We start from the raw sequence: 27,375 nt of genomic DNA, 5'->3' as shown, positions 1-27,375 counted from the left end.
CAACGTATATTTTCAATAACCGAATACATTTTTGACAGTGGTTAGTGATGCCAAAAACTATTTTCAGTACTAGTGATGACATTTCCTAATGATTACTATTTGACACAAATTTTAAGCGAATCAGTCAAAGCGGCTTAATTAAACCATATAAGTAAACAAATCAGAATATAGTAATGAAACGAAAACCAAATCCCTTAAAATAAACATCCATTTAGATATAGTATATATACCACACTTTTTTAGTTATTTTGTTTGATTGATTATGGCAAAGTTCAATAAGTAATCGTAATAGATTATTAATTTGTCTCAACTATAATACTAAGTCTGATTCCATAATTGATACGAAAGTACCAGTATAACCTTTAGAAATATGAATATTCTCATAAAGAATAACACCAAATTATCACACATACGCTTTAACAATTAAGTTTTCGAAATTATAATCCTCATAATTTAGGGGATTAGTTAACCATCATAATCAGCACTAATATGGCGGGTTTGAAGGGGTTAATTATTAAGAATTAACTGGAAATTAGCAGCACTGTTTAGGAAAACGTCGTTCCAGTGTTACTAATTTTGAGTTTTCCCCCTAAATTTAGGCGTTAAAAGATGCGATTGGTATTTATTAGGTGTTTTATATTTTTTGGGGTATTTTCTTTACCTTGTGTATATTTGAACTGAAATATGAAAAATAGGTTACAGATTAAGTTCACATCGAGGCGTAGTAAGGACGCCTATACGCTTTGATAATACGACATGAATCTATTATTTTTCTTTTATGTATGATTGTGATATTTGGAATATTAGATCAAATAAATATATAGTAGTACAAAATGTTGCTAAATGATTTTTATTTTATATATATAATTTTAAATTAAGTATTAATTCAATAATATTTGATTATTTGTATTTGTAAATATTACTTAATTGAATATATAACATATATAATAATAGTTTATTACTTATTTTAATAAAAATTACTTTTTAGGGGAATTACGGAGTTATTGTAGGAGTTTTAGGGAGAAAAATTGTTGAAAATTGGGAACACTGCGTCATTCACTGCGCTTCTGTTTCGTTTCGTGCTTCGTCGTTTAGTCTGTCTGTGCGATTTTTCGGTATTCGCTCTTGTGCCCTTAATTTATCTACTATTTGCTGATAGTAGTTGCTTTTATTGTGCAATTTAGTAATAAATTCATACATTAGTGAAGTTACAAACATTATAAACGATCAGTGATTATAAAAAGTAGAAAAACTTGCGCTAAAATAGTGTTAAAATTCCAAGAAAGGTACGTCGACGCCGACGTCAGCGTTTGTATTGTTCTGCTAAATTTTTGATTTCCCTTTTGCATCACTTTTTCGTTGTGCAGCGCTTACGAGGGGGATACATTTTAATCGCTGACTGATATTTAGTTACTTCCCATGTGATTGGGGAACGTATTACTGAATATATTTTAATTATTTTGTTATAAATTTCGTTTATGTAAGAACAATGCTCTTAATTTCCAGGAGTTTGTGGCGTAGTCAACAAATCAGTTACTTGAACAGGCTTGCAACAGTCGAGACAATAGGAGCAAAGCAGACTGCGCTAATAAAAAACTCTGAAGCGGCAGTAACAGCAGTACCGGTAAATCACGTAAGTACCTAATTCGATTTAAGGGTAGTAGTACTCGAATTTCAATATTGAAAACCGGACATTCTATTTAACTGCAGTCAATGAGCGGTCGCAATCGTGTTGGTACTGGGAGTGCCGGTGGCCGATATGGTGGCGGTGGCTATGGGGGCGGTTATGGAGGGGGTGGCGGTGGTTATGGAAATAATGGCGGCGGTTACGGAGGTGGTGGTTATGGTGGAAATGGTGGTTTTAATAACGGTTATAACAACTATTGCGGCTCCAACGATATCAATCCCTTTAATAGTGAGTATGATTATGATGTAATTATTTCAATTGTGCTGAATGAATTTATTTTTTCTCCATAGGACAAGTACCTAACGATCTCATGCAATTGATGAGCGCAATGGCGAACAATTTTAATATGAACCCGCCACCGCCACCACCAGCGCGCATGACATGCGGTGAACTGCGCGCCAGCCATATGGGCATGTTGGTCGAGTTAACGGGACGGCTTATTAAAAAGCGTGTTGCACGATTTGTAGAATTACGTGATCGAAATGGTGGCGCATCACAATTGGTTATTTTGGAAGATAAGGTACACTTGCGCAAAAAAAAAATATTGAAATAATGGTTTATATTTTATATGAAAATTTTATTTTTATCGTCCATAGTATCCACGCATAGCACGTCGCATGCAGAATATGCCGGAAAATACTACGTTAACCATAACTGGCGTTGTACACCGACGCCCACAAAATTCCTGCAATCAAACTATGCCGACCGGAGAAATCGAAGTGGAAGTTCAAGAAATTGTAAATATTGAATTTCCTACGGGTGTTAAAAGTATGGGCAATAAGCGTACTTACAGCACAATGGCAAAGCAGAATAACTGTGGTATCACCAGCACTGAATACAAGATAGCTAGTGAGTGAGAACTATTAATTTATACGCGTATGTGTACTAAATATATCTTTTTAACTGCAGAGAATGAAAATATATTAAAGTATTTTGAAAATCGTGAGTTTACATGCAATGATTTGCGACGTGAAGATATCGGCAAAAATGTTACGCTAGTCGGGTGGATACCACAATCCAAAACAGTAAAATTTTTACAGTTGAAAGATGGCTACGGACAGACGCAAATCATAGTTGAGGACCAAACGGTGGGCAATATTAAACTATAAATTTTTTAAATAATAATTTATACTTTTTTGTTAACTTTTTTTAATAACAGCTGCAAGAAACTTGCGTCAGTGCGCCTGAAGGCACCGTAGTGTTAGTTACAGGCAAAGTTTTAGGGCGACCGCGTGCCAATATAAATTTGGTATGTGCAACAAGTTTTAGACTAGTTTTTGAAAATGTATTAATTTTTAAATTTCATTTTAGAAATACGACACTGGCGAAGTAGAGATATTGGTGGATAATGTAAAGATCTTGAATCCCGATGATCCCTATGAAGGTCCCATTAAAAACAAAGAGAAAGTGCAAAAGATGTCAATCGATGATTTAGAAGCTGAAGAAGCAACTAATAATGGCAATGCCGCTGATAACGGTGCCGGCAGTCGAGGTGGTGCTGGTGAAAAGACGAAAATAGCCGATTTGAATAAATTTGCTGGACGTACGCATACATGCGGTGAATTGACCATAGATAATGTCAACGAAAAGGTGACAATTTGTGGCTGGTTGGAGTTTCAACGTATGGGCAAATTCTTCATACTTCGCGATGGTTACGGACAAACACAAGTGCTGATCACAACCAAAGCTAAAGGTTTAGAGAAAAATCCAGATGGCTTCTCGCTGGAGTCCATTATACGTGTCGAGGGCACGGTTATACCACGACCAGCCGCCACTATAAATTCAAATATGAAAACCGGACAGATTGAGGTCGAGGCGGAAAGTGTAGAAGTGCTCAATACGGCTAAGAAGAATTTGCCATTTGAAGTGCGACGCTATAATCGCGCTGGTGAGCGTTTACGCTTGACACATCGCTACATTGATTTGAGGTGCATTACACATATGATTTCACGTTTCATGTTTTATATATAATTTTTTTTTTTTTTTTCATGCAGATTCACCGATATGCAGCATAATCTTCGCATGCGTTCCGCCGTCATAATGCGCATGCGTGAATATCTAATTAACTTTTTGGGTTTCGTCGAAGTGGAGACACCCACACTCTTCCGTCGTACTCCAGGCGGCGCACAAGAGTTCGTTGTGCCTACCCGCAAACCGGGACACTTCTATTCACTCGTACAAAGTCCACAACAGTTCAAGCAAATGTTGATGGCTGGCGCAATTGATCGTTACTTCCAAGTGGCACGCTGCTATCGTGACGAGGCCACGCGTCCGGATCGCCAGCCTGAGTTCACACAGCTCGATATTGAGTTGTCGTTCACAACACGTGACGATGTTATGAAATTAATTGAAGAATTGTTGCGTTATTCGTGGCCGAAACAATTTCCCGGCATTACGACGCCCTTCCGACGAATCACATATGAGGAAGCCATGGAGAAGTATGGCACCGACAAACCCGATATACGTTTCGGCTTCACAGTGAGTGTCATAATGTGCAGTTATAGCTAAAAGTCTACAAAATTTGCTTTAAATATAAATTTTTTCTATACACAAAATTCTAGTTGCAAAATGTAACAGATATAATTGAGAAAAATGAGAAGTTCGCTGAGAAATTTTCTAATTTGGGTGCTTATGCCATTGTTATACGCGGTACTGAGGCCATTTGGAACTCCACTGCACGCAAACATTACGAGAGCATCAGCAAGGAATTTAACGGTACATTATTTGTACGCAAATTTTTGGTAAGTAGTAACCTGACAATCGACTCTCCGTTAACCAAAATCAGCATCACTCTCTCTTTGCCAACAGCAATATAAGGACGTGCTCGAGCGTTTAAACAAATTATTGGGCGATGATGTAGCGCACGAATTGATTGAGAAATTCGTTTTAGAAGAAAATGACCTGCTGTTCCTCGGTATTGGTGAAAAGCGTGAAACTGTAAGTTTTGTATTGAAATTGTGTATAAACTGGTCACTAGTTTTGATTCACTGTATTTCCTCTCTCTCTCTCTTGACAGCAAACACTATTGGGTCGCATACGCCTCGACTATCATAATTTCAATACAGAAAAAGTTAAGCGTGAGCGTAAAGAGAACAAATTCCTTTGGGTAATCGATTTTCCAATGTTTGAGCATAATCCAAAAACGAATCAATTGGAGAGTGTACATCATCCGTTCACTGCACCACACCCGGACGATATGGAAGTATTCATGAATGCCAAAGATGACCAATTGGAAAAGGTGCGTTCGCAAGCTTATGATTTAGTATTGAATGGACAGGAAATCGGTGGCGGTTCAATACGTATACACGATCGTGATATGCAACATTTCGTACTAGAACAAATCCTTAAGATACCACATGAGCATTTGCATCATCTGTTAACCGCATTGGAGTCTGGTTGTCCGCCACATGGTGGCATCGCACTGGGACTTGATCGTCTAATTGCTATTATATGCCGTGCGCGTTCAATGCGTGATGTTATTGCATTCCCAAAATCGTTGAACGGTCGTGATCCGCTCTCGAATGCGCCCGTGCCCATTTCCGATGAAGAGAAGGCGCTCTATCATATAGCCGTGTTAGAGAGTACAAATAAATCGACCGAGCATGAAATCGAGGATGATGATCCGGATGCCGTGCGGGGCACACCATCACCGGAACCGCCCACTGATGGCATGTTGGTCGATAATGAAGATTTGAAGCCAGCTACTGAGGGTGAAAACGAAGTAACTGCTGTCGATTCAATGGACGATGGAGAAAAAGCGGCGACACAAAAGGCAATTAAAACTGAGCCTTCCGAAGCTACGACCAAAACTCAAACAGGCGATGCTCCTGCTGCTTCCACACCCACTGTAGCTCCAAAAGCAACCGCAAGGTCTAAGCGAAGCGTTGCCGCCGCAATAAAAAAGTAAAGCGCTTACTTTTAACAAACATATATACACATGCATGTGTGTAAGTTTCTCTAGCGTGCATCATGCCGTTATGCATAGTTTTATCTAAACATTAATTATATATATACTGATTATTTACTAAAAACAAAAAAAGAAGCCTCCTGTTTTATTATTCTTTAAAAAGAAGCAAAGTCATTGGAAGCTTAATATTTCACAATATATCTGTATGTATACGTATTAAGAATTTTACCGGTATTGCAGGAGCGTATTTAACTATTTGTTTATACTTATTGGACATTATTCAAAGAAATTTCACACAAAAACGTAATTTCATATTTAATTGATTTACTGAATAAAAATTCGTTTAAAATTAAGAAAAGGGACACCAATAAAGAAAGTACTCCAAAAACGAAAGTGTCTCAGTTTTTTTAATTGCTGTTAAGTTTTAAGAGTTGGCATAATAAGTAAAAAATGGTCGGCTTATTACCAATCGCGGAAATAACAGCCTTTGACCGGATGAAATCTGGTTGAATTCCGGAAACGTAGAACCGGCTGTTGTGGGAATTGTATGAAAAATCGCGCCACCAATCAGACGCGTTCGTTCAGTCCAAACTTGGCCACATCTAAAAATTCTTCAACCTGTGATTCAAACTTAACAAATCCACACAGTGTCTGAGCTTTTATCACGTTGTTCAATTAGAATTACTCCAACAAAACAGTAAGCCTTCGAAAAATCTGGGCCAAACCCGTCTCAAAACACATAATAGGTTCGAGTCCAAACAGTTAAACTTTCACATAAATCCAATTCTGTTTTCAAAGAGTTTATATTTTTAAACATTTAATCACTTTTATAACTTATCAGTTTATTTCATTTCCGCGCGGCTGTCTGCTTAGCTTTCTGCTATTCAACTCTGCACCTTCAATATGAGGCACTTTAAAAATACTATTTTCTATATGGCCATTGGTCAGATTTCGGCGATACTCCAGCCATTCAATTTGGGTTTCATGCACTTTCTGTACATCCTCTGAACTTTGCTCTTCCACCGAGCCAACTGAATCATTACCGGCCTGCGAAGTATCGGTTATGTCACCGGTGCCAGTGCCACTGAAGTAAGTCCAATTTTCGCCGTTGGGATCTTGTGAATATGGCGTCGGTTGTGGTTCAATGCCATTGAAATGTGAGTCTAATTTATTCCATTGATCCACTTGCTGCAACAAGGGATCACGGAAGGCCGACGGTTGTGGCAACGTTATCGTGATTCGCCCATTATTAATGGTAGGCTTTTGTCTACCCAATGTCGGTAAATCGGTCCATTTGCCTAAAGCGTACGGCGCTGTATCATTAGTCTCCGCTAGAAACATACCCTTTGTGCTAAGCTTTATATCTTCGCCCGCTTCGATTAGATAATTTGTGGGCGGACACATATTGAGCAAATATGAGATGTACGAGCTGCAAGGCCAACCCCAGAAACCTTTACGTGAACGTATCGATTCCGCAAAATATTCGACAGCGCGCTGATGACTGCAGGCAAATGGATCTGCGTGAAAAAATAAATATGTATGTAATTTTAAAGGTCTGAAAATAATTTACCGGCGTACTCACTTGTGTTTTCGCTATTGCAACCGGGCTGTAATATACCGCCATTCATGTAGAAGTCCGCATGTCCACAACGCTCTATTTTACCCTGTACAAAGGCATTCGTATGTATTACATCGACGAAAGCAGCGTCAGTGGGATCCAATTTATCATTGATGCCGGAGGTGATGAAAAACGGCATGGCCGGGTCGAGACCTGAAAGTTTGACAACCATTGTTCAAAAGCGTATTGTAATCATGAGCATACGAGAAATGAAGAGTTTAAGATATTCAAGATGGGTTGTAGAAGGTCTTTAGCTTCAAAGTATTCCTCATTTGTGTACCAACCTGTTATTCTCGGCAACTGAAATGAGCCCAAATTTCGCGCAACATAATTCGTTAGCTGTGCGCCCAACGAGAATCCGATGACATGCATATCGGTGGTGCCTGTCTCCAAAATACGTTCCACAAGTTGAGCTACACAAGCACCTACATGTTTGGTATTATGTACGACGTTGACATAACATGGACCTGGCGCCAGCACAGCCCAATCCACAAAGATAATGTTGTACTCACCGCGCATTAAGTATTCTGAAAAAATACAGAACAGAGACAAAGAGACAAAGCCGGAAATGCATTCCAGTGTACTAAGGTATTGAGACGCTGTCAGTAATGTGTACCACTCACCATATTTCATGCGCTGCATGGAGTTCATATACATATCCGCATTATAGCCGTGTATGATAATCTTTGTCTGATAACGCGGATTAAAGTTCGAGTTGGTCAAATTGGACTTATCGGACGTTTCGTCTATGTTTAAGTACTGAGGCTGCTGTGGATTGCGCCGAGTGTACAAGTAGAAGCGCACATCTTTATCGGGGCATTTGCGTCCGATCACCCAACGACAGGGTCCAATTACTATATCGCGCATTGTTGGTGGGGGGGCTGTGGTCGGCGCTAGGGTTGTCGTTGTTGGAACCCTCGTAAGTGATTGCATTTGATCATAGTTGAGCAATGACTTGGCATGGCAGTTGACTAGTGAAAATATAACTACAAAGCAAAAAATTAATGGTTTGCGGAAGTTCAATATTATGTACGCTTGACTTCTTACCTATAATCGAAATGGTCCTGAGGAAGCTCGGAACGACTGTTGTATATTGTTGCGTCGTTGTTGTACACATTATTTATGCTATGCTACTTAATTTCTTTTTATTATCACAATTGATTCACTTAAAGCTATGTAACGATGCTTTATTTTCGGAATACTATAAGACTGTATCCATCTTTTGACACACCAGGCCTTCCTCGATATAATTTACTAAAAGAAGGTAACGTTGGTTTATGATATTTCTATGCGGTTCCTTAGTATCTTACGGTGAATAGTGACAAAAGTATCTTGAGGCAGATAGGGAACAAGTGTTTGAAGGACGACAGGAAGGAAATAGCAGAGGTCTGTAATTGAGGATTAAAATTCTTTCTCGACGAACAAGAGTGATACTTCATAATCCTCTTAAAGTCCGACCTAATGTCTACATTGTTTAGAAGTTCGAATGATAGTTAATGCGGCGAACCGGTTCCTGAATTGTTCGAGAGAACGAAGAAACGATTTGCACGCTATTTTGAACTGAATCTCATCGGAAAATCTTTAACAAATGCAGATAATGGTAGTTACCCCGACATAAAACTGCAGACGGTTTACTATAGCAGGCGAACGTAGACAAAAAGTTACTTTTTCCCGCTGATGATAACAGTGGGAGAGAAGGCCTACTGTGCGAAGTCAGATACTTATACGGTTATAAAGTATCTATGCGGAAGTGATCTTCAAGGACTGATATGTGATCAAAAGTCCCCAGGAAATGTGCTTCAGAACGTATACTCTTCTTTAGATCAAATCCAAAGTTTCAAAAATGTATTTTTCGAATATTACTACTTTTTATGTCTTATTCTTCTTTCCAATGCCATTGGTAAATTCGTATTCGAAGCTTCGCTTAACAACATCGTAGTGAAATTCGCGTCACCTCTTCGATACGCAACGCACGCAAATGGCCATTAGGTAAGCGCTTAGCAGCATATTGCATACCTCCAAATGAATCGAGCGTAAGCGAAATGCGCGCGCAGGCGTAAGTGAGAGTTTCTTCATGGCTTTGATTGATGGTTGATTGCTATTTTGCCGAGACCTTTTAGATTATAAATCAAAACAAAAACAAAAAAATAAAAGCAGAAAGCAAAGGAAATATGACGAGTAAAGTGCAAAGCAATATATGGTTAATTTTAAACGGTAAATGCCCGGACGTGCTTTATGCCTACGGTGAAAAAGAAGCAAAAAGCAACAGCGTCACCAAAGCTGTTGAATTCCTGTACAAGCAACGAACGTGTCTAAATTGTTACTGTATTTTTTTTTAGTTTTTTTCGAAGTTTAATTGAGATTACGGATTAGTTTTTAGCATTACACATGTTAAACACGTTGCCAATTGTTGTTAGTGCCTTTGAGGCATGGCGTGGTGCTCGCCGATTGCTTGCAAATACAATATTAAATGCAACTTAATACATATAATATTACTTGTGTGGTTGTTGTAGGCCTCTACGCTTTTAACTTAATTGAAACGTGACAGATCTGTAATCACCAACAGGCTTTCACTTTGATTACGCTTTATTAATTGAATTTCAACAATCCCTGATGCTCTCATGGAGATTAAGTGCAGATATGCGTCAATTCTTTGCGGCAACTCATTGGATTCACGTTAAACGTACGCTGGATCGGTATACCTATCAACATTTTTTTAGTGAAAGTATAAAACGATGAGAAAAAAGTTAACTGCGGCTGCACCGAAGCTATAACACCCTTCAAAGGTGCATTTTTATAGCATATAGCGGTATAAAAAGATTTTTATCTTCATTTTGATCGGTTGGAAAGACGGCTATATGCTATAGTGATTCGATCTAAACAATATGTTTGGAGATTATAGCGATGCGTTAGATAATAATCCATGCCAAATTTCGTCAAGATACTTGAGTTTGAACGGTCAATATGTATAACCGCTATATGCTATAATTGTCCGATATCAGCGGTTTCGACAATGATCAGTTTGTTGCTGAGGAATAGACGAGTTCAGGGAATATCAGATCGTAATCTCAAACACTAAGTGTATAATTGTGGTATATACAGATGGACAGGCGGACATGGCTAAATCGAATCAGCTCGTCACACTGATATATTAATAAATATATATATAATATAATATATTGTATATAGGGACTCTGACGTTTGCTTTTGGCTGTTACAAACATCGTGGCAAAAAACAGGGTATATCCGGAGGAATTGCGAAGAAAGCTGACAAATGGCTCATCTATGTAAATACCATTCTGTCTGATCGGCTATATAATGCTCTCTTCTCTGCGTGTACTCGCCTCTCGTACACATCAAACATAAGATCCTAGCTAATCACAGATATCATATCTGATGCGGCTTCATTGACAAAAAATTAAATGTTAGCAATATAAGCGATACAAACCAAGATGTCGGATGCTAACCGTCGGGCAATAATCAAAAACCAGACGAATTATGGCAAACATGTGACCATGTAATCATGTAATTTTTAAATGAATATTTTGAAAACGAAGAACTAAGGTATGTGTAATGGCTTCTAACGAGGTATGCGCTCTTTTCATACCTATCATACAACAATACAAATGTTAGACTCGTCTATCTAAACGGAAGTGAGTTGTGGATACGGAAATTTGTTTACATAACCGCAGTTCTGAAAACTTGCTGGAATTTCTAATATTTTAATATATAACACTTTAGTTTGTTTGTATTTTTTTCATATTCGGTGCAGTTCAGGAAATCCTTTATGAAAGTTTGGAAGAAAGGAATAGACAAGAATGAAACGGAACAAAACCAAACACAGTTGGATATTGACAAACGAGACTAAATTACCTCGTGATCCAAAATATTTCATTCATAGCAAATAAAGTGCAAATCTCTAAAAAAAAACGGCTTCTTAAACACTGTGATTTAATTAATTAATTGAGAGACATATAAAGAATAGGTACAGCACTAAAAGAAACCAATCACCAATATTGCAAACGCTTTCTGCAAAAGAAAATCTATCGAATTAAAATAGAAACAGTATTATCAACACGTTTCAAGTTAAAATTAATTAGGGTTTTTACGGTATTTTCTAGAACTGAAATTACTGACTGTCACTGTCACATTAGAAAAATACCATCGCTGTCACTTCAAACACAACTGTGTACACATATACTTATGTCTGGCTGAGAATTTAGCGTTTTTTCACACAATTGTATTTTCCATTGTTTTCACTCAAAGTGTTTTTCTACACTTTTTCTTTGTTTTGCTTCACTTACTTGACGTTTACATAATCACCCACACATAAATTGAATATTTTTATGCACTTTATTTGTTATAATTTATGAGTTTCTAGTTAAAAATCAATACATGTAATAATTCAGCAGTGCTTTCTTGTGGTTCGTAAACATTTTTCGTAGGTAGGCATGTGAATACACAGTCTTTCGCGTTACACACAACCGTTGACTTCCGTTGCTTGTACTCTACTAACCGCAGTACCTACCTTTAATGTTTTGAATATAAACAATAGTTACATACATACATATGCGTAGTTTTGTGGGTAGACTTATTTTGGATAGTGAGTGATACTGAGAATATTTATTACAAAGTCCTCAGTTGCATTTGGAAATATGCTCATCTTTTAGATACCTTTGATATTCTCTCTTTCATTATCCAACTCTGATGGTCAATTCACATAGAACTTTGCATCGCTTTGCGTGAGACATTTGTTTTGACAGCGAAGTTCGATGTATGTACAAGTATGCTTTCGTATGAGTACGTTCATATTAAAAGTTTTCGATCGCTTACGCTTTGTCAAGCAACAGTTTTCATTTTTATAAAAGAGAAGCACTGAAAGCAAAGCGTTTGTATTGTTTTAAACTTATGATTCTAAAATAAATTTTTCAAAAATTTCAACCAACGAGTGATACTGGATACGAGTAGATTGCATATCACACAAAATCATTAAAATGTAAACAGAAAATTAAGAAAAACAAAAAAACAGTTTCTTTGATATTATGGATAAAAAACAGTTCTTTCGTAAGAGGAAGTCCGTACCGGCACAAACTTATATAATTGAATTATGGCACACCCGTTATTTTTTGCGCTTCGTCGTTTGTGTATGAACTGTCACGGAAAGCGAGGAAAGTTGTATGAGAATGGGCCTCTAGAGTATTGGTAATATACTCACGTATTCATTGGGAGTAAAATCGTCGAGAGAAATTTGAGACAAGATTACGCTCTCTCTATCATAGGAAATTTCGATAAAGACAAGAAAATAATCAATCGTTATAGGTTAACAGTAGATGGCATGCCGAAGACGAGTCAGCGATGTTTTTCACTCATTACTGGGTAGCAAAGATAAGACGCCTTTGTTCATGACTATATGGTTCTGTAAGTATTTTAATCTGAGAATTACAATACACCACAAACGCAATATAGATATTTTTTAACTTCAGACACAAATATACATAATATATATATATTATACTAAATATAAACTTTTCAAAAAATCTCTGGAATGTCCATTGATATACATATTATTGTGGTATACTTGCAAGTACATTAGATTTGAATAGGATAATGTCTCAGAGTAAAATTTTGAATACTTTTAGTGGGGGCGTCATAATTATAACCTGAATTTTTCAATGAATGAAGCTTTTTCCTTGAGTTCTGGGTCGTTCTTGAGTTCTGTGAGGGATAATCAAGGGGCGATTGCAGTGAAAAATTAATAATTTATATCGGTACGAATTGGGCTTAGAAATATCAAAGAGATGAGGCTGAAAAAAATAATTTACTAATATGAATTTTAATCATGGAGCTGTCGGTCTTTATTAAAGTCTATACCCTCAAGCTCAATTTCTCTGCGTATAAAATGTCAGTGTAGTAATATGGAGTTTCTTCAGTTCGACGATGTGTGGACACTTATTCTATATGCTGCTCGACTTCTCCAACGAAAAAGTCTCCATTTCGTAGACCTCGTTGCTATTGCTGTAGTATCAGATATTTCTGCATTTTCACTGCTCAAACAATCAATTTGAAATCACATTGTTTTAAAGACAAAAATTCGATACAGAAAAAGAAGCTGATGAGTATTTTTAGTTAGTAATACTCAATTATTTCTAATCCCTTGGTTTTTGGACACTTTTTACATAGATCGCTTAAGCAGAAAGATAATACCAAGGAATATATGTATACCCACTAAAGGCTAAAGGGCCTAAAATGATTAAAATAGTATGTACTCACTTTTTTCAAGATCCTTTCCTTGAATTTATTTCATTGTCGCTTTTAAATATTTATGGTATTTGCTTATAAATTAAAATAGATTTATGAATTCATCAACTTATTTGCCATATTACATTCGGAACTCTCTAAAATATTACCACAACACGACCAATGACGAGTACCTGGGTGACCGACATGACCATGCCCACAGCCATTGTAACCAGGCATGCGCCCTTCACAGGAACATTTCACCATCTTATTACCCTTACTGGAGCAGAAGGTGCAGCAATGATAGATGCCACTGTGTGGGCGTACATTGCGTGCGAGGAATGTGAAGGGACTACCCTGAAAACGAAAGACTTAAATTAGAAGAACCACTTGAATAAGTTTAGTTGGTTGCGCTACAGTTCGAAGACTTTTTCAATGACTCAAATTCCGATTTTGAAAATCAATAAAAAAATATTACCTTGATGGGCTTATCATGAATATTTATTATCAGCACTAGCGCCCCTTCAGCGTCGGGTGTAAAGCCGATGCCATAAGTGCCGTCGCGATTGTCGGCGATCTGTGAAAAAAAAAAACGAAGTGGTATGAAAAAAATTACACGATCCTCATACATTTACTATTGTACTTTCTCTTACCTCTACTGGTAAAAATTTGGAACTCGTTTCTTTGTACTTGAGTAAAGACTGTATTTGTAAGCCACCATGGCATAAGCCCGCACCATCAGTGTCACGTGACTGCAGCAGAAGTTCTACGCGTTTATGTAGACGTAATTGTGAGAAGCCTGAAAGACGTAACAGGGTTATAAAGTACATATTCTCGAAATATTGTTTGCTCACCCTCCCACTGCAGCGTGCACAATGAAGGCTCAACAGTTTGCATGGTAATGATGCCGAAGAGTGGTATGTCGTTTTGGGCTTTCATCGGAGGTGCGCGGATATGTGGTAGAAAGTGTAGAGTATCCGTAAACTGTAAGGTTAGAACGTAATGGTATTAACTGATGACGTAGTAAGCCTTCATATATTAAAAAATATATTTAAGAAAGTCCAAGAGTTTGTTAGAGTTGAGCTCACGTCCATTCCGACCACGACCGGATTTTCGTTAACCGAACGGACCCTGTTTTATATCGGACCAAGAACTATCAACTCGGCAGGTTTTTTAAAATCATTTGTGGACTATTTTCTGCTGCTAAAATAACAATAGCCCAATAGCTGAGCTGACGTAATTCAGCTAACGAATAGTTAGCTACAAGAAGACAAGCGAATTCCCACCAGCTCCAGTGATCGGATCTCTTTGCTAACCTCGTTCTATATGTGACATTCCTTACCTTTGGTTCTGTAGGCATTTTGAATTGCTGACAGTACTCAAACCGCTTAAGTAAGATATTAAGAAATGAAAGCACTTCGACATGGGAACCGCATTCGGTGAGTTCCTGAGCGAAGAGCAAAGCCTCCTTGGACTCGTTATTGCGTTTTTCTATAAAAAAATCCATTTAAGCACTTACATAGTAAGAAAAGAAATAACACTCAGCGCTCACCTAAATCCAACTGCTGCTCGAGTATCATTTCGACTTTGGTCTCGCGTGCACGATGCACCTGTTGTAACAAAGTCTTCCGATGCACTTCGATCGCTTCGAAATATTGCCGCATGAACACCTCTATCTGCGCTTGTATGTCATCACATTTCTTATTTATATGCTTGGATATGTCACTCATGTGCTCGATCGAATGCTCGGCGTAGCTGCAGAGCGGACGCGTATGATCCACAGCGTCATGCAGTAATTTAGAGTAATTTACAAAAGCTTTTGTTATCGGCTCATGTTTGTGGCCTTTGTGTAGAAGCACCAGGCAATCGGCGCAAGCGATCTTCAGAAAAAGAAAGAGCTAAGAGAAAGTCTTGGCGCATTTAAGCGCCTCACACTTACCTGCAAACAGCTGTTGCAGAACGCCTTCATCTCGAAACCCGGATGCATGCTACATTTTAGCGTAAATTTCGTTTTATCATCCAGAAGTGTTTGCTGCTTTTTACGCGCCCGCCTCAACTCCATTATATTCCGTATACTATGGTTGGCTGTGTTGCGTTGTCGTTCATGTGAATCTCGGCAGAGCGAGCAGAGATTCAGCGTACAGCTAACACAGTGGTAGGTCGCCTGAAAGTAGACTTTGCTAAAACTGAAAATACCTTTTAATTCACACTCTTCCACTCACATTGGTTTCGTCAAAGCAGAGACTGCACCAAACCTTTGTTATCACTTCATCGCCCAGCTCCTGTTGTATGGTCTCGATCTTGCGTACGAGCAGAAAATTCTGTGGTAACTGACGTATGCCACCTAACGGTATTACTGTTGCATATTTGCAAATCTTGCAACTGATGTAGCGTAGACGCTCTTCAGGCGCAGCGCTCAAACGCAGCGATGTGGAGCTTTCCGAGCTCTTGCCGTCCGATTTTGACTGTTGGAGTTGATATTTTATTATTTTTTTCAATTTATTTCTATTCTTGCTTTACCCACCCTTACTTTCAGCAAGATCCGTTCGAGCGATTTTTTACGCCTAAAGCTGAATGACGACTGCCGTTGTCGCGAAGGTGAGGTGGAACCGCTACGCACAGACATCTCCGGTGAAGATGATTGCGGGCTACAGTTGGACTTGTTGGTGGCTTTAAGAAAGTAATATATGCATTAGTAACCAAGACAATAAATGTAAAATTTCTTATGAGTAGTCCTATCACAAACTGAACCGTTGGACTCTGAAGTATTGTAGTAAAAATTCGTACCAAAGACTAAGAAAACTTTACTTTAAAGACGAGAACTAACCTACATTTAATATGTAAAACTGTTAAATGCAAGAGTGTCTTTTTTGAATAATGTGATGGAGGTCCTGACGGCTTTCTTCGCTTGGGCGATTCTATAAAGCAGGGACCGACTAAGAATTTAGGTTCAGAGTCAATTTTTTATATTTTAGACTGTCTAAGCCACAAGTAGTTTTGCAGCTCAGCAAAGACAATTAGAGATTGCTATATAGAGCCTCTGCCAGCATATATAATATCAGATGACTATTCTCAATAAGGAATACTCGTAAATTAAAAGCCATAGAAAAGTTTGTTATTAAAAAAATAGGTCTCGACAATTCTTGAAGAAGATTCGGTTCTCAACTCCTGGAGACCCAAGGGTTAGTACTGGAATATCGAGAAGAAAAAAAAACGGATTGAATGACAAAAAAGTAAATACTCTTTTATTAGGTTACCTCTTACTTCTTAGGTTCTCTAGACTTTAGACCATTACAGTGACAATGAAGAAGAAGATTTTATTCACACAAAAGAAGTTCAGAAAACCGATATGTGGATCTCTGATATACGTTCTTTCTTGATTGGTTTCGCCAATAAGATATTTTTATAGCTGAGGAAGTGGGTTATGGCCTGAGGAAGTGTATTTTATAACGGAATTGATATCAAAACTATAACCTGAGCTGATCTGACCTCTAGCTCCTGTATGCAATTATAAAAGCTCTGGCCAACTAAAATATCATTTAAGGGTCTCATGAACAAAACATTATTGTACGGTTAAAAGGGTTGAGCAAACAATGATATTAAATTTTTTGGCTGATAATTCTATTTTAGACCCGGAACTTATTGAACAGCATTTTATAATAGTTACCGCTTGCAATTTTATATTATAACAGTTAAGTGAATATTTTCTCTGCCTCCTTTGCTCTCTATATGGCTTATTTTTATGACTGGAAGCGCGCATGCGCACTGAATGTAAACAATGGTACACCGGCAGTGGAATGGAAGTATTCACTCATAGCAAAAGCGTAAACAGGAAGCACATGGTACACACCAACACAATCACATAAGCACACATACATACAAACAGAGATATAGATATTGAGCCAAGCAGGGGTGTTTGCGCTAAAAACGAATGCAGTAAAAAAAGGTAATCATTAAAATACGAAAATAGAAGTAGAACACAAAGAAGAGGAAGCAAGCAAGCATAATTATGTGTACAAAAAAGGTAAAAAACAGTTGAAAGGCAAAACAGAACGCTGTGCATTAAAAATAAAACGCTCGAGTGTTTCACACATACTTTCACAGTTAAGTAAGTACACAAAAGCACTTGGGGGCACACACACACTTATACACATATACACAACGTACTCAAAGTGGGAAGCTAGTGATTTTATAGTCCTCCGCAAGGACGTCAGCAACGGCACAATCGACACGCAGTCTTTGTCAGTCATTCACACAGTCCGAGCGCGGGACGGCCAGCGCTGTTGTCGCCACTTATTTAAACGTTTGTAAAATGCTGTATCAATTGCAAGCGCAGCTACAAAATGCTACTGAAAAAATATGTCAAAAATCGACGAAAGTTGAAAATACTCTTTCTGCTCATGGTCATAGCGCTGATTGTGATTACCGTGGTCATACTGAACATCTCGCCAAATGTGAGCTCCACTGAACGCGTGCTCGACGAACGCTTCATAGCGCGCATCTATGGCGGTGGCGACGGCGGTGGTGTCGGTTTAGTCGGCAGCCAAGACGGCCGCTTGGAGCAGCCACCACTGAAATCGCCGCGCCAAAATGGCGTTATTGTGCCCGAAAAGTATGACGAGCACAAGGTGAAGGCGCGCATAGCACAGGAACGTGTGTTGCAGCTGCGCCAGGAGCAGCAGCGTAATGCCATTAATGCGGATGAGGAACACACCAAGCTGGATGCCGTCACGACGGGTGTGCATATTTTCTACAGCGCACCTGTCGCCTGGTACAAGACGAAGAAGCCGCAGCTGGTCGCGCCACAGTTACAGCTGCGTGGCGCCGCCAAAGAGTTGCTGAACGATGTTTCCGACGCCGTCCTATCATCATCATCATCATCACCAAGCTCAGGTATAACATCGCCAACAACTACGACGACGACAGTAAAGCCAGTGCGTATACTTAACACCGCATTCTATCCGGCCTTAGGATTGTATAAGCCCACTACCAGTTTGCTGCAAAAGCATTTCGATAACATACACAATTGCGGGATTGGCGTGCTTATACTGAGCTGTAGCGGCAAAGCGGGCGAGGTGGAACTCTATCGACAGCTGTTGGAACTGGCGCCCAACTATAATTTGAGCATTACCTTTGAGATTAGTGTGGCGGGCAATCAGAGCGTGGAGTTTTTGCAGCAGCAATTGGAGGCGGTGCGTCGCTACGCCACCGCCGAGAGTTTCTATCGTATTTATTCGTTGTCGCGTAAGCGCTTGGTGCCAGTGATTTATGTAAGCAACGCGTATAAGTTGAGTGAAACGCCTGCTGGTCGTGCTTTGTGTCAAACGCATCCGGAGACGTTAAGGCGCATTTTTGATGCCTACTTTATTGGGCATATTCGGTGAGTTTGCGATATTTTTAAATGAAACGCCGTTTGGGGACAATATGAAAACATTAGAGACAACACTTATTGATAAAAAAAAAATTACAATAAAGGGTTTCAAACTCTGCTAGAAGTTTGGGAGGGATTCCTTTTACATTTTGAGTACCCAACATTAAGAGGAGTAAATTTTGAAATACCATCAACGACTATATAGTGTTTCGGTACAGAGGTCGTATAGATCTTGACTAACCATGATACAAATTAACACTTTGTTAATAACTTTAAAGTTTTCCAGAGTTAAGTTTTGAACCCATGAATTTTGGTTCAGTTATGCACTTAATCCATTCGGTAATGGCGAAGTTTGACCTATATATTTACATATTTGAGAAGTACTAAAATAATAAAAAGCTTCGAATTTTTGATTTCGATCTTACTATGGCTTCGAACTAATGTCGAGGGAATTTCTAGCTAATATATATGTATTACAATGAATGATCTTCTGAAATCGTGGCATCAGTTTCTTGGAAGATAGATTTACTTCTATTTTTACAATTTGAGTGCGATCTCGTAGCTGTAGACCTAGAAAATCGGCGAAAAAAGCTTAGTGTTAGACGTCTTTTAAGAGACTCTCAAGAGTTTCAACAACTAATACTTTAAAAATGAATAAGGCAAATGTGAGTGCAAAAGACGTTTATGCAACCAGCTCTATGTGAAAAAGTTTGGAAATAATCTTTCGAGATGCTTTGATAACTAAAGGAACTATTTTTAGTGAATCACGAAATAATTTTGAGTCATTAAAGTCTTCTAGACACCATACAGCAACTGACGTATGACTGTATGAACAGCTAAACCTTAAGTTCCGTCTTTCTAAATTTGTATAAGATATAGAAATTCGTATTTTCTATGCATAATATTTTTAACTTATATTCGGAGAGCCCGTTAAATTAATTGCACATAATTTGTAAATTAGCTTCCAAAGACAGTATATAAAATTTGAAATGGCTAGCTTGGCGCATAGTAGGAAACCTCTGATAAGAACCATTCAACCGTTAGAGCAATAGGATAACGAAAATAAAGTCTAAATATTTTTTCCTACCTCACAGCCTCAAAAATCATGTGGATATCATGCGACGACTTTGCTTCGAGGGCTTTTACAATAAATTACCAAGTAATGGCGCCACATTTGCGAGCACCTGGAAGAATTGGTCTTATTTGAAATCTTTCGCATTAACATACAAAATGTTATTTGTGCCCACAGTGGGACCAGGTTTTGCGGAACGTAATAAATTTCCACGACACGGTGATATACAAAGGCATCGCAGCAATGGCAGGGTAAGTGGGGTGTAATATGTTTTTTATAATTAAAAAGATTGTAGAGAAAAGATTACAATTGAATAACGCTGCTGCTTTTCAACATGCTTACAGTACTATGGCGTTGCTTGGCGCACCGCTATACTAAACCACGTGGGCTTCATTAACATCGCCAGCTACAATAACTGGCCGGATGGCAGTCAAATCGAGGAGGTTATACCGAAAGCAGGATTTCTGGACTATAATCCCGGTGCGAAAACTAAGTATATCGATTTAACAACACATTGGGTGGGTAATTTTTTAAAGACGCGTCATGAGGCGGCCGCTGTTGCTGTTCTCGGTCAGCCAAGTTGTTATGAATTCTTAAATAATACAATTTGTTGAATGCCAGTTAAGCACGAGGAAAACTTAAACAAAAAATAATAATAAAAAAAAGTTGAAAAAATCATATTTAAAAATTTAAATTAAAAATATATAAACTTAAAAAATGAAATATACAAATACAAATAAAATAAGAAATTAAATTAAATAATAAAATTATTAAAATCAGAAACTTATAAATTAAAAAATATATATATAAAAAATTAAAAAATAATTATAAATATTCAAACTTTGCTTAAAAATAAGCTCTGTAAACTATCTGCAATTACGGCAACAACAACAAAAGTTCAATGATCATATTACTTTCTTTGAAATTAATTGAGATATATACATATATAAATAATAACTTTATATAATGAAGTCATATTAAAATGGCCGACGCCATTACAACATTTTGCTGTGCATTAGAAACTTTATATTTATACTAAAATATGCATATAAAATATATTAATAATTAATATACTAAATATTTATATACTCTACATACATACTTATAAAAATTAATAATAATAGTAAGGAGTCTGTGTAGGTGTGCTAGAAAGCCTTAAGTAGATCTTGAGGGCGTGGTTTCCAATAATATTAACAGTATTACACAATAATAGAACTATAGGAGACACACAATTATGATTTAATCCTTTCCTCCTTTTCTGCTGACCACTGTGCATATATCAGGTACATACTCGTATATTGTATCAATATATATATAAACCTTTCATTCAGTGCCAGATGAAAATATATTTTGCTGATAAACTTTCTCAAATCGTACAGAATATCGTTCGTTTGACAAGTAACATTCAATACTCAATAGGATCGTGGAGTAACCATAAGCTTCGCAGCGAGCTATGAAAGAAAGGCTTCAATTATTTCCTTTACGTGCCCCCTAGAGCTTTATTAAGTCGTTAAAAACGACACAACCGTTGACGCCAAATCGACTACATAAATGTCAGAGCTTTCACCATTTATCCTTATGAACAAGGAGGCTTCAATATATCTCTAAAAAATCTACATCTTTATGTACACAGTAATAGTAGAACTATCCTATATTTTCTCTAATTATACTCTTTTCTTAATCTGTAAAATTTGAGCTATATCTGATCATTTTACGCGCTTTTTGATAGCGTTTACTAATATATCAAGTGAAAACCAAAGACGAAATGAATTCGGTTATGTTGTTTTTGCTGCTGCTGGTGTGAGATCCATAGTCGAATATAAATAATTATATTATTATAAATAAAATTTTCTGCAATCTAACTGCACTAGCACACACTCGTAATAGCCGTCTTCGATTCGCCACTTTTCTGTACATTATGCTCTCCTGTTGAGGCATTAACATTGGTCAGCAAAATGAATACAAAGTAGTAAGCGCATATTTTAAAAATCCATGAGTAAGTCAGTTGTTTGTTCGATTCGCTAGTTTTCGCCAAATTTTTGGCGGCTCGAAGACAGCTAAATCAGCTATTACAGACTTTACAACTATACATAAATACTCACGTATTTATATAAAACGATATGTGTTAAAACAACTCCAATATTTGCCAATTGTATTAGCTACTCTTATATTACATAATAAGTAACAGATATTATATAGAAAATAAATTCTTCTAATATTCTAAATAAAATCGCAATATAACTAAGATAATATTAAAGAGGCAAAAAATCATTCAAAAGCAATTGTTAGTTTAGTAAAATCACTTGTTATAAGAAAGTTTGCCCCACAAAGTGGAACTTTTGCAAATTCAATAAATTATTTAAGAAAATCTTAAGCTACTCTGCTGATAAGCATATAACATGCACTAACATTATATTTACGAAAATTAAAAAAAAACTTTTAGAATTTCAAATTTTATTACTCTATAATAATACTAGTGACTTCATTTATACTCTTATATACATATGTATACATACATACTTTACTATACCATAAATAAATACATGCATATATCAATAGCTTTAAATAGTGTAGCGCGAAAATAAATAAATTTAATTACTAAAATGAAAGTTAAAAATGGCGTGAGTTTTTGTGGTGACAGAAGACAGAATTTTAACAGTAAATTAGCTCTTTTTATGAAAAAGAAAATTCGATGAAAGGATAATTTTTGATAAACTTAAATGGTCACATCGTCATTTCCTATATTCGCTAAAGTTACGTCACAAAAACAGCTGCTAATTCACGAGTACTCAATGAAGACGACGATTAACAGCTTTAAAAATTGTATTAGCAAATGCTAACGTATAGAAATTTTTATATAAAATTTATTGGCATAGAAAGAGATAAAAAAACATGATCGGTCCATGTTTAGTCTAGCTGAGATACAAAATATTATTCTTCCTTTATGATTTAAAAAAAGTTGATATAGCAGAAAGCTTTGCACATTAATAATAAAAATAATTTATATGTACTTTAAATCTTCTCTGAAACTGTAACCAAAATTGTCCATCGCTGGACGATGACTGTCACTCAATTGTAGGTTATGACTCGATTTTCTACGAAGCTTCTACTTGCGTGCTGAAAAACCAACTATAACTTCACTTTGTAGGATAATATAACCGCGAGTTCTTGAAGTTTTTTGATGGTGTGGACCAAAAATCTATAACTTCGGGTATATGTAAATCGACTCTATAGATGACAGAATATATTTTGCTTGTATATATCAAGCTTTGATGCGAATGATCTATATATAATATTAAGGGGAACTACTTCTAATATTTCTTTAGCTCCACACTGTTCTTGTGCTCTGGGTATTTAAAGATCTTGGTATGAGATACATGTACACACGATCTATTTGAAATCGGGGTACTGATGGAATCATAGTTTTCACTAGGGTATGCACGTGACGAGGAATTTCAACTCTTAGAGTCGAAAATTACTATGAAAGCTCCACTGATAGTAATTTTGGCTATGAGGTCTGGCGATAGAATGAAAAGATGGCCTTCTGTCAGTGGCCATAGTAGAGATAATATAGTGAGGACTCAAATTATAGCTTTTATGATTCTGCCCACATTCGGCATTTCATTTTATTTAAAAAACAGATGTCCTGCAAGCATCTAACGCTAAGAACTCTAAGAACTCAAAAAATTTTAATCCACTCACCCTTCCAATCATGGTCCTCGGCGCCAGGTTGCGACCAAAATGGTATGCTAGAGTCTTGTTTGAAATTTTCATCAACCAGACATTGGAAACAAAAGGAATGTAGACAATTCAAGGTGCGTGGATCGCGAAATATTTCACTGCAGATGCGGCATTTCAAATCGTCGGGGAATAACGATGCATCCAGGGTAGCGCGAATCAAAATACTGGAACTTGGCGATGGACTTCTGTATAAAACAAAGGAAATGTGGAACTTTAAAGTTTCCAATTTTGTTATAAAACTAAAAATAACGGTATAGTGCGTTTTAAAGCGCAGTAAAACTATCTGCATCCTCGGCTCAGTATATCCGCTAAAAAGTCTTTTAGTGTCTTCAAGTAAAACACTATTCTCTTTTGTTTTTTTCTATTTAATTTACGCCCGTTTCGTGCTATTATATCTAACAAATAATTCTAATTTCCCTATTTCCCTGCGACCCTGACCGCACGTATTCGTAAACCCACTGAAGTGTATACGGTCTAACGCACCTTGAACGATTTGCTGACGCCTCGATTAGTTCGGTTGGTTGCAGCGTACGCGTCTCACCCGAACGCGTTGACGACGCTCCACCCACAGCCAAGACCGTGGAAGGAGAGGACGTCAAAGTGCGCGCCGGAGACAACAATTGTAACGGTGTTGTTGCGGTTGGCGTTGGTGGCACGGGTGTGAGTACCGTTGTTGTGGCTTGCTTTACCGCCGTTATTTTCATTAACGGCGACAAGCCTCTCGTAACGGGCGATTTTAAGTTCAATGAGCGATTATCGTACAATTCCTTTGTCTGTGCGCCTATTTGTTGTTGATGTGCCTGTGGTTGTTGCTGTTGTTCTTTGGCTACGACTGCGACAGCAACATGTGGCACATTACGCGTTAAGCTTTCGCTCTGTGTGACATTGAGAATTTTTAGAATTTCACTGCCGCCACTACCGCTGCCGCCGCCAGCGCTGCTTAGACTGCTGCTGCGCACGGAGACCGATGACGCAGCGCTTAGCACATTATCCATTAGGGATTCCGGTGAAGTAGAGCTGCCAGGCTGTGAATTAATCTCGCTTATGCTGGTATCCTCGGCATCCGGTAACTTTTTCGCTGACAAAGCGGGAGCAATAGCTGCCGCGTCGGCGGTGGGTGTAAGCTTTGCCGCTGGCAGCAGCTCAAAGTGATTGTTGGTGAATTCGGGCGCACGCGAAAATCTGGTGACTTTCTTTAACTTCGTTGCAGTTGCGGATGTTGTTGGGGAGGGTGCTGGCGATGGTGGCGGTAATGGCGGCGGGGTTGCCATTGCCGCCTTTGATAACATTACACTGCGATACTGTTGTAATTGCTGGTATTGTTGTTGCGGTTCCTTTTGTTGTAAATACGTTGTATTGCCGCCTTTCGGCGTTATAACACGCTTGGATGTAATGGGCGCTTCGAAACCGGGCGACACTGGCACTTTACCAGTTCTAAAATTTTGTTGCTTTGGTTGTTGTTGCTGTTGTTGCTCGAAGGATGTCAGCACAATTTCCGGCAAATCACGCCCATTTTCGTATTGTTTGCGCTCGTTAATACGCCTCTGCGCCGCCACATTAATCGGCACTATGGTGAAATTAATCGGCGCATATTGTTTCGGTTTACTCTTCTCCAACTGTTGCTGCGTCTGTGGTTGTTGGCGTCTGTGTCGCGGACAAAATCCACTTGTGCTTATGGATTTCGTCACACGTCCACAACGCTCGCGACCGCTTGCGCTTTCTTTTTGCTGCGCAATTTCCCTTGTCAGTGACGCGTTCGATTTATCGATTTTCTCCGACTGTGATTTCAACGATATTTTTTCTGCGCTCAAACTCAGGTGCAATTTACCGAGTTGAGTGCGTTCGACACTTGCGTGACGTGGGGAGTTTTTGGTGAAAACCGCACTTTCCGTCTTTTCGCGTCGTAACTTTCGATATGCGACCTCAACGGTGTCGTCTTCGTCTGCCTCCTCGTTGCTCACAACTTCATAATCGGTGAGTAAATTTTCACTAGCGCTTTCGTAAGTGTCCGGACTTAATTTCGAGTCGTTTTCGTAACTCTGCTCGTATTCGTAGGATTTCTGTTGCACATCGAAGTAATATTCGGTATTATTCATTATAATTTAGAGTATTTCAGAAATTATTGGCTATTTATATAACAACTAACTCGAGCTTATTAATAATTAGTCTGAGCAGTGTCTGTGTGTGGTTTAAACGCGCGCGTCTCTAAGTAAAGTCCATCTCGTACTGAAACGAATTCACTTTGCAATGCATACAAATAATTTCTGTTTTTTAGAACTTGACATGAAAAATAGCATTTAATCTAATTAGTCTGGTATTTCTAGTTTTGTTTTCGCACGCCTTCGCCATTGCAGCGTGCCACTTGCAACTCGTATTGTATTACAAACCGGCAACGGCTTACTCGCTATCACCTCGCGGTGTGTGCACGAATCTGTGTGGAAAGAGGAGTTGTGAAAAGGTAAATACTAGCCAATTGGAAGTGTGCCGCACTCAGTAAATTGAGACACGTGAAATTAAGCGCGAACCACTTTTCGATTAAAAATTATAGAGGTTAGAATAACCGCTACAATAACTCGTATAGGGTGTAGCGTTTGGTGTTGATAGAACATAGTGTACTCCTACATGGCTCAACCGTGAAGCCTGTGTCTTAAAGGAGTTCAAGTTAGTATGGATGTATTAATCATCAGGATCCGAAAACATTAGAACCGCAAAAGAGTTAATTTGCTATTTCAAATATTTTTTCTATAGTATTTCTTCTGGAGTAACATGCCTATATTGACCTTACTGAAATTAAGCTAGTTAATTTGAGCAAAAAGTGACCTGCACTGAATTGTTGGAACTGCGGATTTGCGGTTAGTGGAATCAAAACAAATTTTTTCCGGTTGAAGACTAACGAGAATTGAGTATTCGAATAAGGGTTACGAGTTTCTCAAAAACTAATCTTATGCAAATTGTTCATTATTCTTGATTATTGATTATTGGAACGATAACATGATATCAAGTTGAATTTATGCGATCCTTTTACCTATAAGTAATGCTTATATTAAGACCTTCTTGCTAGAAGTCTGTTTTTGTTGTTGCATTAGTAAATACTTTTCAGCAACGCTGTCGAGTTGACAGTTCTTGACCGTATTAAAAATCAGAGTCTGTTACGGTTACGTAGACTCGACTGTCGTCAGTAAGTTTACAACAATAAGTTTAACTTTGGTTTGCATGTTGAACTACTACTCTCAATATGTCCAGCTATCGTCGTGGTCATGAGAAAAATTTCAATATGTTAATGATAACTTTGGCGAAACAAGCGAATTGACGGAATTTGATATTTAGGAGTTTTTGTGATGGAGCAACACAATGTCGATTTCAATTGTAATACACAAGCTTCACAGCAAGCTTTCCAATAATGAAAATCTAAGCTTCTTCTATCATATAAAATATTGTCTGCAGGCAATACGAATGTAAGTTTGTTTTTACGATTAACTCTAACCTTATTATTCCATTTTCGCTTAGGGTCCCACAACAGAATTCGCTTTTTTAATATCGTTTTGCTTTAAATTTCTTATATACAGATAACTGTTTTCGCGGAAGTGTTTCTTTGAGATTTTCGAATTTTGTTTTTTTAAACTGAAAATATAATTTTTATGTTTATTATAATATTTCTAATAAATTAAAAAATTTTTTTTTTCTTGCTTCGAGTTTTTTCGTAAATAATAATTATTTTTGAAGTACATAAAAAATTATTTTG

General features: G+C 37.7%; 4 protein-coding genes across 8 annotated transcripts; 2 read left to right on the top strand and 2 right to left on the bottom strand.

The window, feature by feature from the left end:
* Positions 1-1,087: 1,087 nt before the first annotated feature.
* On the top strand, positions 1,088-5,987 carry AspRS-m (aspartyl-tRNA synthetase, mitochondrial). 2 transcript variants are annotated; one of them, XM_014247762.3, is made up of 12 exons: positions 1,088-1,286; positions 1,507-1,633; positions 1,711-1,915; positions 1,978-2,207; positions 2,284-2,536; positions 2,597-2,775; positions 2,847-2,936; positions 2,999-3,615; positions 3,682-4,165; positions 4,249-4,428; positions 4,496-4,624; positions 4,704-5,987. In XM_014247762.3, the coding sequence occupies exons 3-12, from the start codon at positions 1,714-1,716 to the stop codon at positions 5,592-5,594; spliced, it is 3,255 nt and encodes a 1,084-aa protein (XP_014103237.1). In that variant the 5' UTR covers positions 1,088-1,286; positions 1,507-1,633; positions 1,711-1,713; the 3' UTR covers positions 5,595-5,987. The 2 variants fall into 2 exon arrangements, with proteins under 2 accessions (XP_014103237.1, XP_014103236.2); XM_014247761.3 differs by lacking the exon at positions 1,088-1,286 and having other exon boundaries at positions 1,387-1,633.
* LOC106627600 (pancreatic triacylglycerol lipase) lies at positions 4,495-11,734 on the bottom strand. Of its 3 annotated transcripts, none has more exons than XM_014247766.3 (6): positions 11,414-11,734; positions 8,260-8,466; positions 7,836-8,198; positions 7,497-7,739; positions 7,177-7,365; positions 4,495-7,111 (listed from the first exon to the last, which is right to left on the bottom strand). In XM_014247766.3, the coding sequence occupies exons 2-6, from the start codon at positions 8,327-8,329 to the stop codon at positions 6,432-6,434; spliced, it is 1,545 nt and encodes a 514-aa protein (XP_014103241.1). In that variant the 5' UTR covers positions 8,330-8,466; positions 11,414-11,734; the 3' UTR covers positions 4,495-6,431. The 3 variants fall into 3 exon arrangements, with proteins under 3 accessions (XP_014103241.1, XP_014103240.1, XP_036225200.1); XM_014247765.3 differs by having other exon boundaries at positions 11,517-11,734; XM_036369307.2 differs by lacking the exon at positions 11,414-11,734 and adding an exon at positions 11,350-11,368.
* A 1,744-nt stretch (positions 11,735-13,478) lies between these two features.
* LOC106627572 (uncharacterized) lies at positions 13,479-25,885 on the bottom strand. 2 transcript variants are annotated; one of them, XM_070107299.1, is made up of 11 exons: positions 24,117-25,885; positions 23,595-23,818; positions 15,980-16,119; positions 15,672-15,914; positions 15,389-15,613; positions 15,002-15,329; positions 14,792-14,940; positions 14,304-14,433; positions 14,103-14,248; positions 13,928-14,026; positions 13,479-13,806 (listed from the first exon to the last, which is right to left on the bottom strand). In XM_070107299.1, exons 1-11 carry the CDS (start codon positions 25,727-25,729, stop codon positions 13,564-13,566), a joined length of 3,540 nt encoding a protein of 1,179 aa, XP_069963400.1. In that variant the 5' UTR covers positions 25,730-25,885; the 3' UTR covers positions 13,479-13,563. The 2 variants fall into 2 exon arrangements, with proteins under 2 accessions (XP_069963400.1, XP_014103200.2); XM_014247725.3 differs by having other exon boundaries at positions 15,974-16,119; positions 24,117-25,884.
* On the top strand, positions 17,203-22,525 carry LOC106627573 (glycoprotein endo-alpha-1,2-mannosidase-like protein). The gene is made up of 3 exons (XM_014247726.3): positions 17,203-18,829; positions 19,915-20,143; positions 20,237-22,525. Exons 1-3 carry the CDS (start codon positions 17,793-17,795, stop codon positions 20,504-20,506), a joined length of 1,536 nt encoding a protein of 511 aa, XP_014103201.2. The 5' UTR covers positions 17,203-17,792; the 3' UTR covers positions 20,507-22,525.
* Positions 25,886-27,375: the final 1,490 nt, after the last annotated feature.

The sequence above is a fragment of the Bactrocera oleae genome, chromosome 3, assembly GCF_042242935.1.
Source record: "Bactrocera oleae isolate idBacOlea1 chromosome 3, idBacOlea1, whole genome shotgun sequence".
Classification (NCBI taxonomy): domain Eukaryota; kingdom Metazoa; phylum Arthropoda; class Insecta; order Diptera; family Tephritidae; genus Bactrocera; species Bactrocera oleae.
This window is presented reverse-complemented; position numbering and strand designations above follow the sequence as displayed.

Bases quoted from the DNA above. Each gene is read 5' to 3' on its own strand.
- LOC106627600 (XM_014247766.3), bottom strand. From the start codon at position 8,329: ATGTGTACAACAACGACGCAACAATATACAACAGTCGTTCCGAGCTTC. The intron at 7,740-7,835 runs GTGAGTGGTACA...GTATTTTTTCAG, and splicing joins CATGCAGCGCATGAAATATG to AATACTTAATGCGCGGTGAG. The intron at 7,366-7,496 runs GTTGGTACACAA...TCAAACTTTCAG, and splicing joins TCAGTTGCCGAGAATAACAG to GTCTCGACCCGGCCATGCCG.
- LOC106627572 (XM_014247725.3), bottom strand. From the start codon at position 25,729: ATGAATAATACCGAATATTACTTCGATGTGCAACAGAAATCCTACGAA. The intron at 16,120-23,594 runs GTGAGTGGATTA...ACTTTCTTAAAG, and splicing joins CGAGGACCATGATTGGAAGG to CCACCAACAAGTCCAACTGT. The intron at 15,614-15,671 runs GTGAGTGGAAGA...GTCTACTTTCAG, and splicing joins TCTGCTTTGACGAAACCAAT to GCGACCTACCACTGTGTTAG.
- AspRS-m (XM_014247761.3), top strand. From the start codon at position 1,490: ATGCTCTTAATTTCCAGGAGTTTGTGGCGTAGTCAACAAATCAGTTAC. The intron at 1,634-1,710 runs GTAAGTACCTAA...ATTTAACTGCAG, and splicing joins CAGCAGTACCGGTAAATCAC to TCAATGAGCGGTCGCAATCG. The intron at 1,916-1,977 runs GTGAGTATGATT...TTTTCTCCATAG, and splicing joins CGATATCAATCCCTTTAATA to GACAAGTACCTAACGATCTC.
- LOC106627573 (XM_014247726.3), top strand. From the start codon at position 17,793: ATGCTACTGAAAAAATATGTCAAAAATCGACGAAAGTTGAAAATACTC. The intron at 18,830-19,914 runs GTGAGTTTGCGA...CCTACCTCACAG, and splicing joins TACTTTATTGGGCATATTCG to CCTCAAAAATCATGTGGATA. The intron at 20,144-20,236 runs GTAAGTGGGGTG...ACATGCTTACAG, and splicing joins GGCATCGCAGCAATGGCAGG to TACTATGGCGTTGCTTGGCG.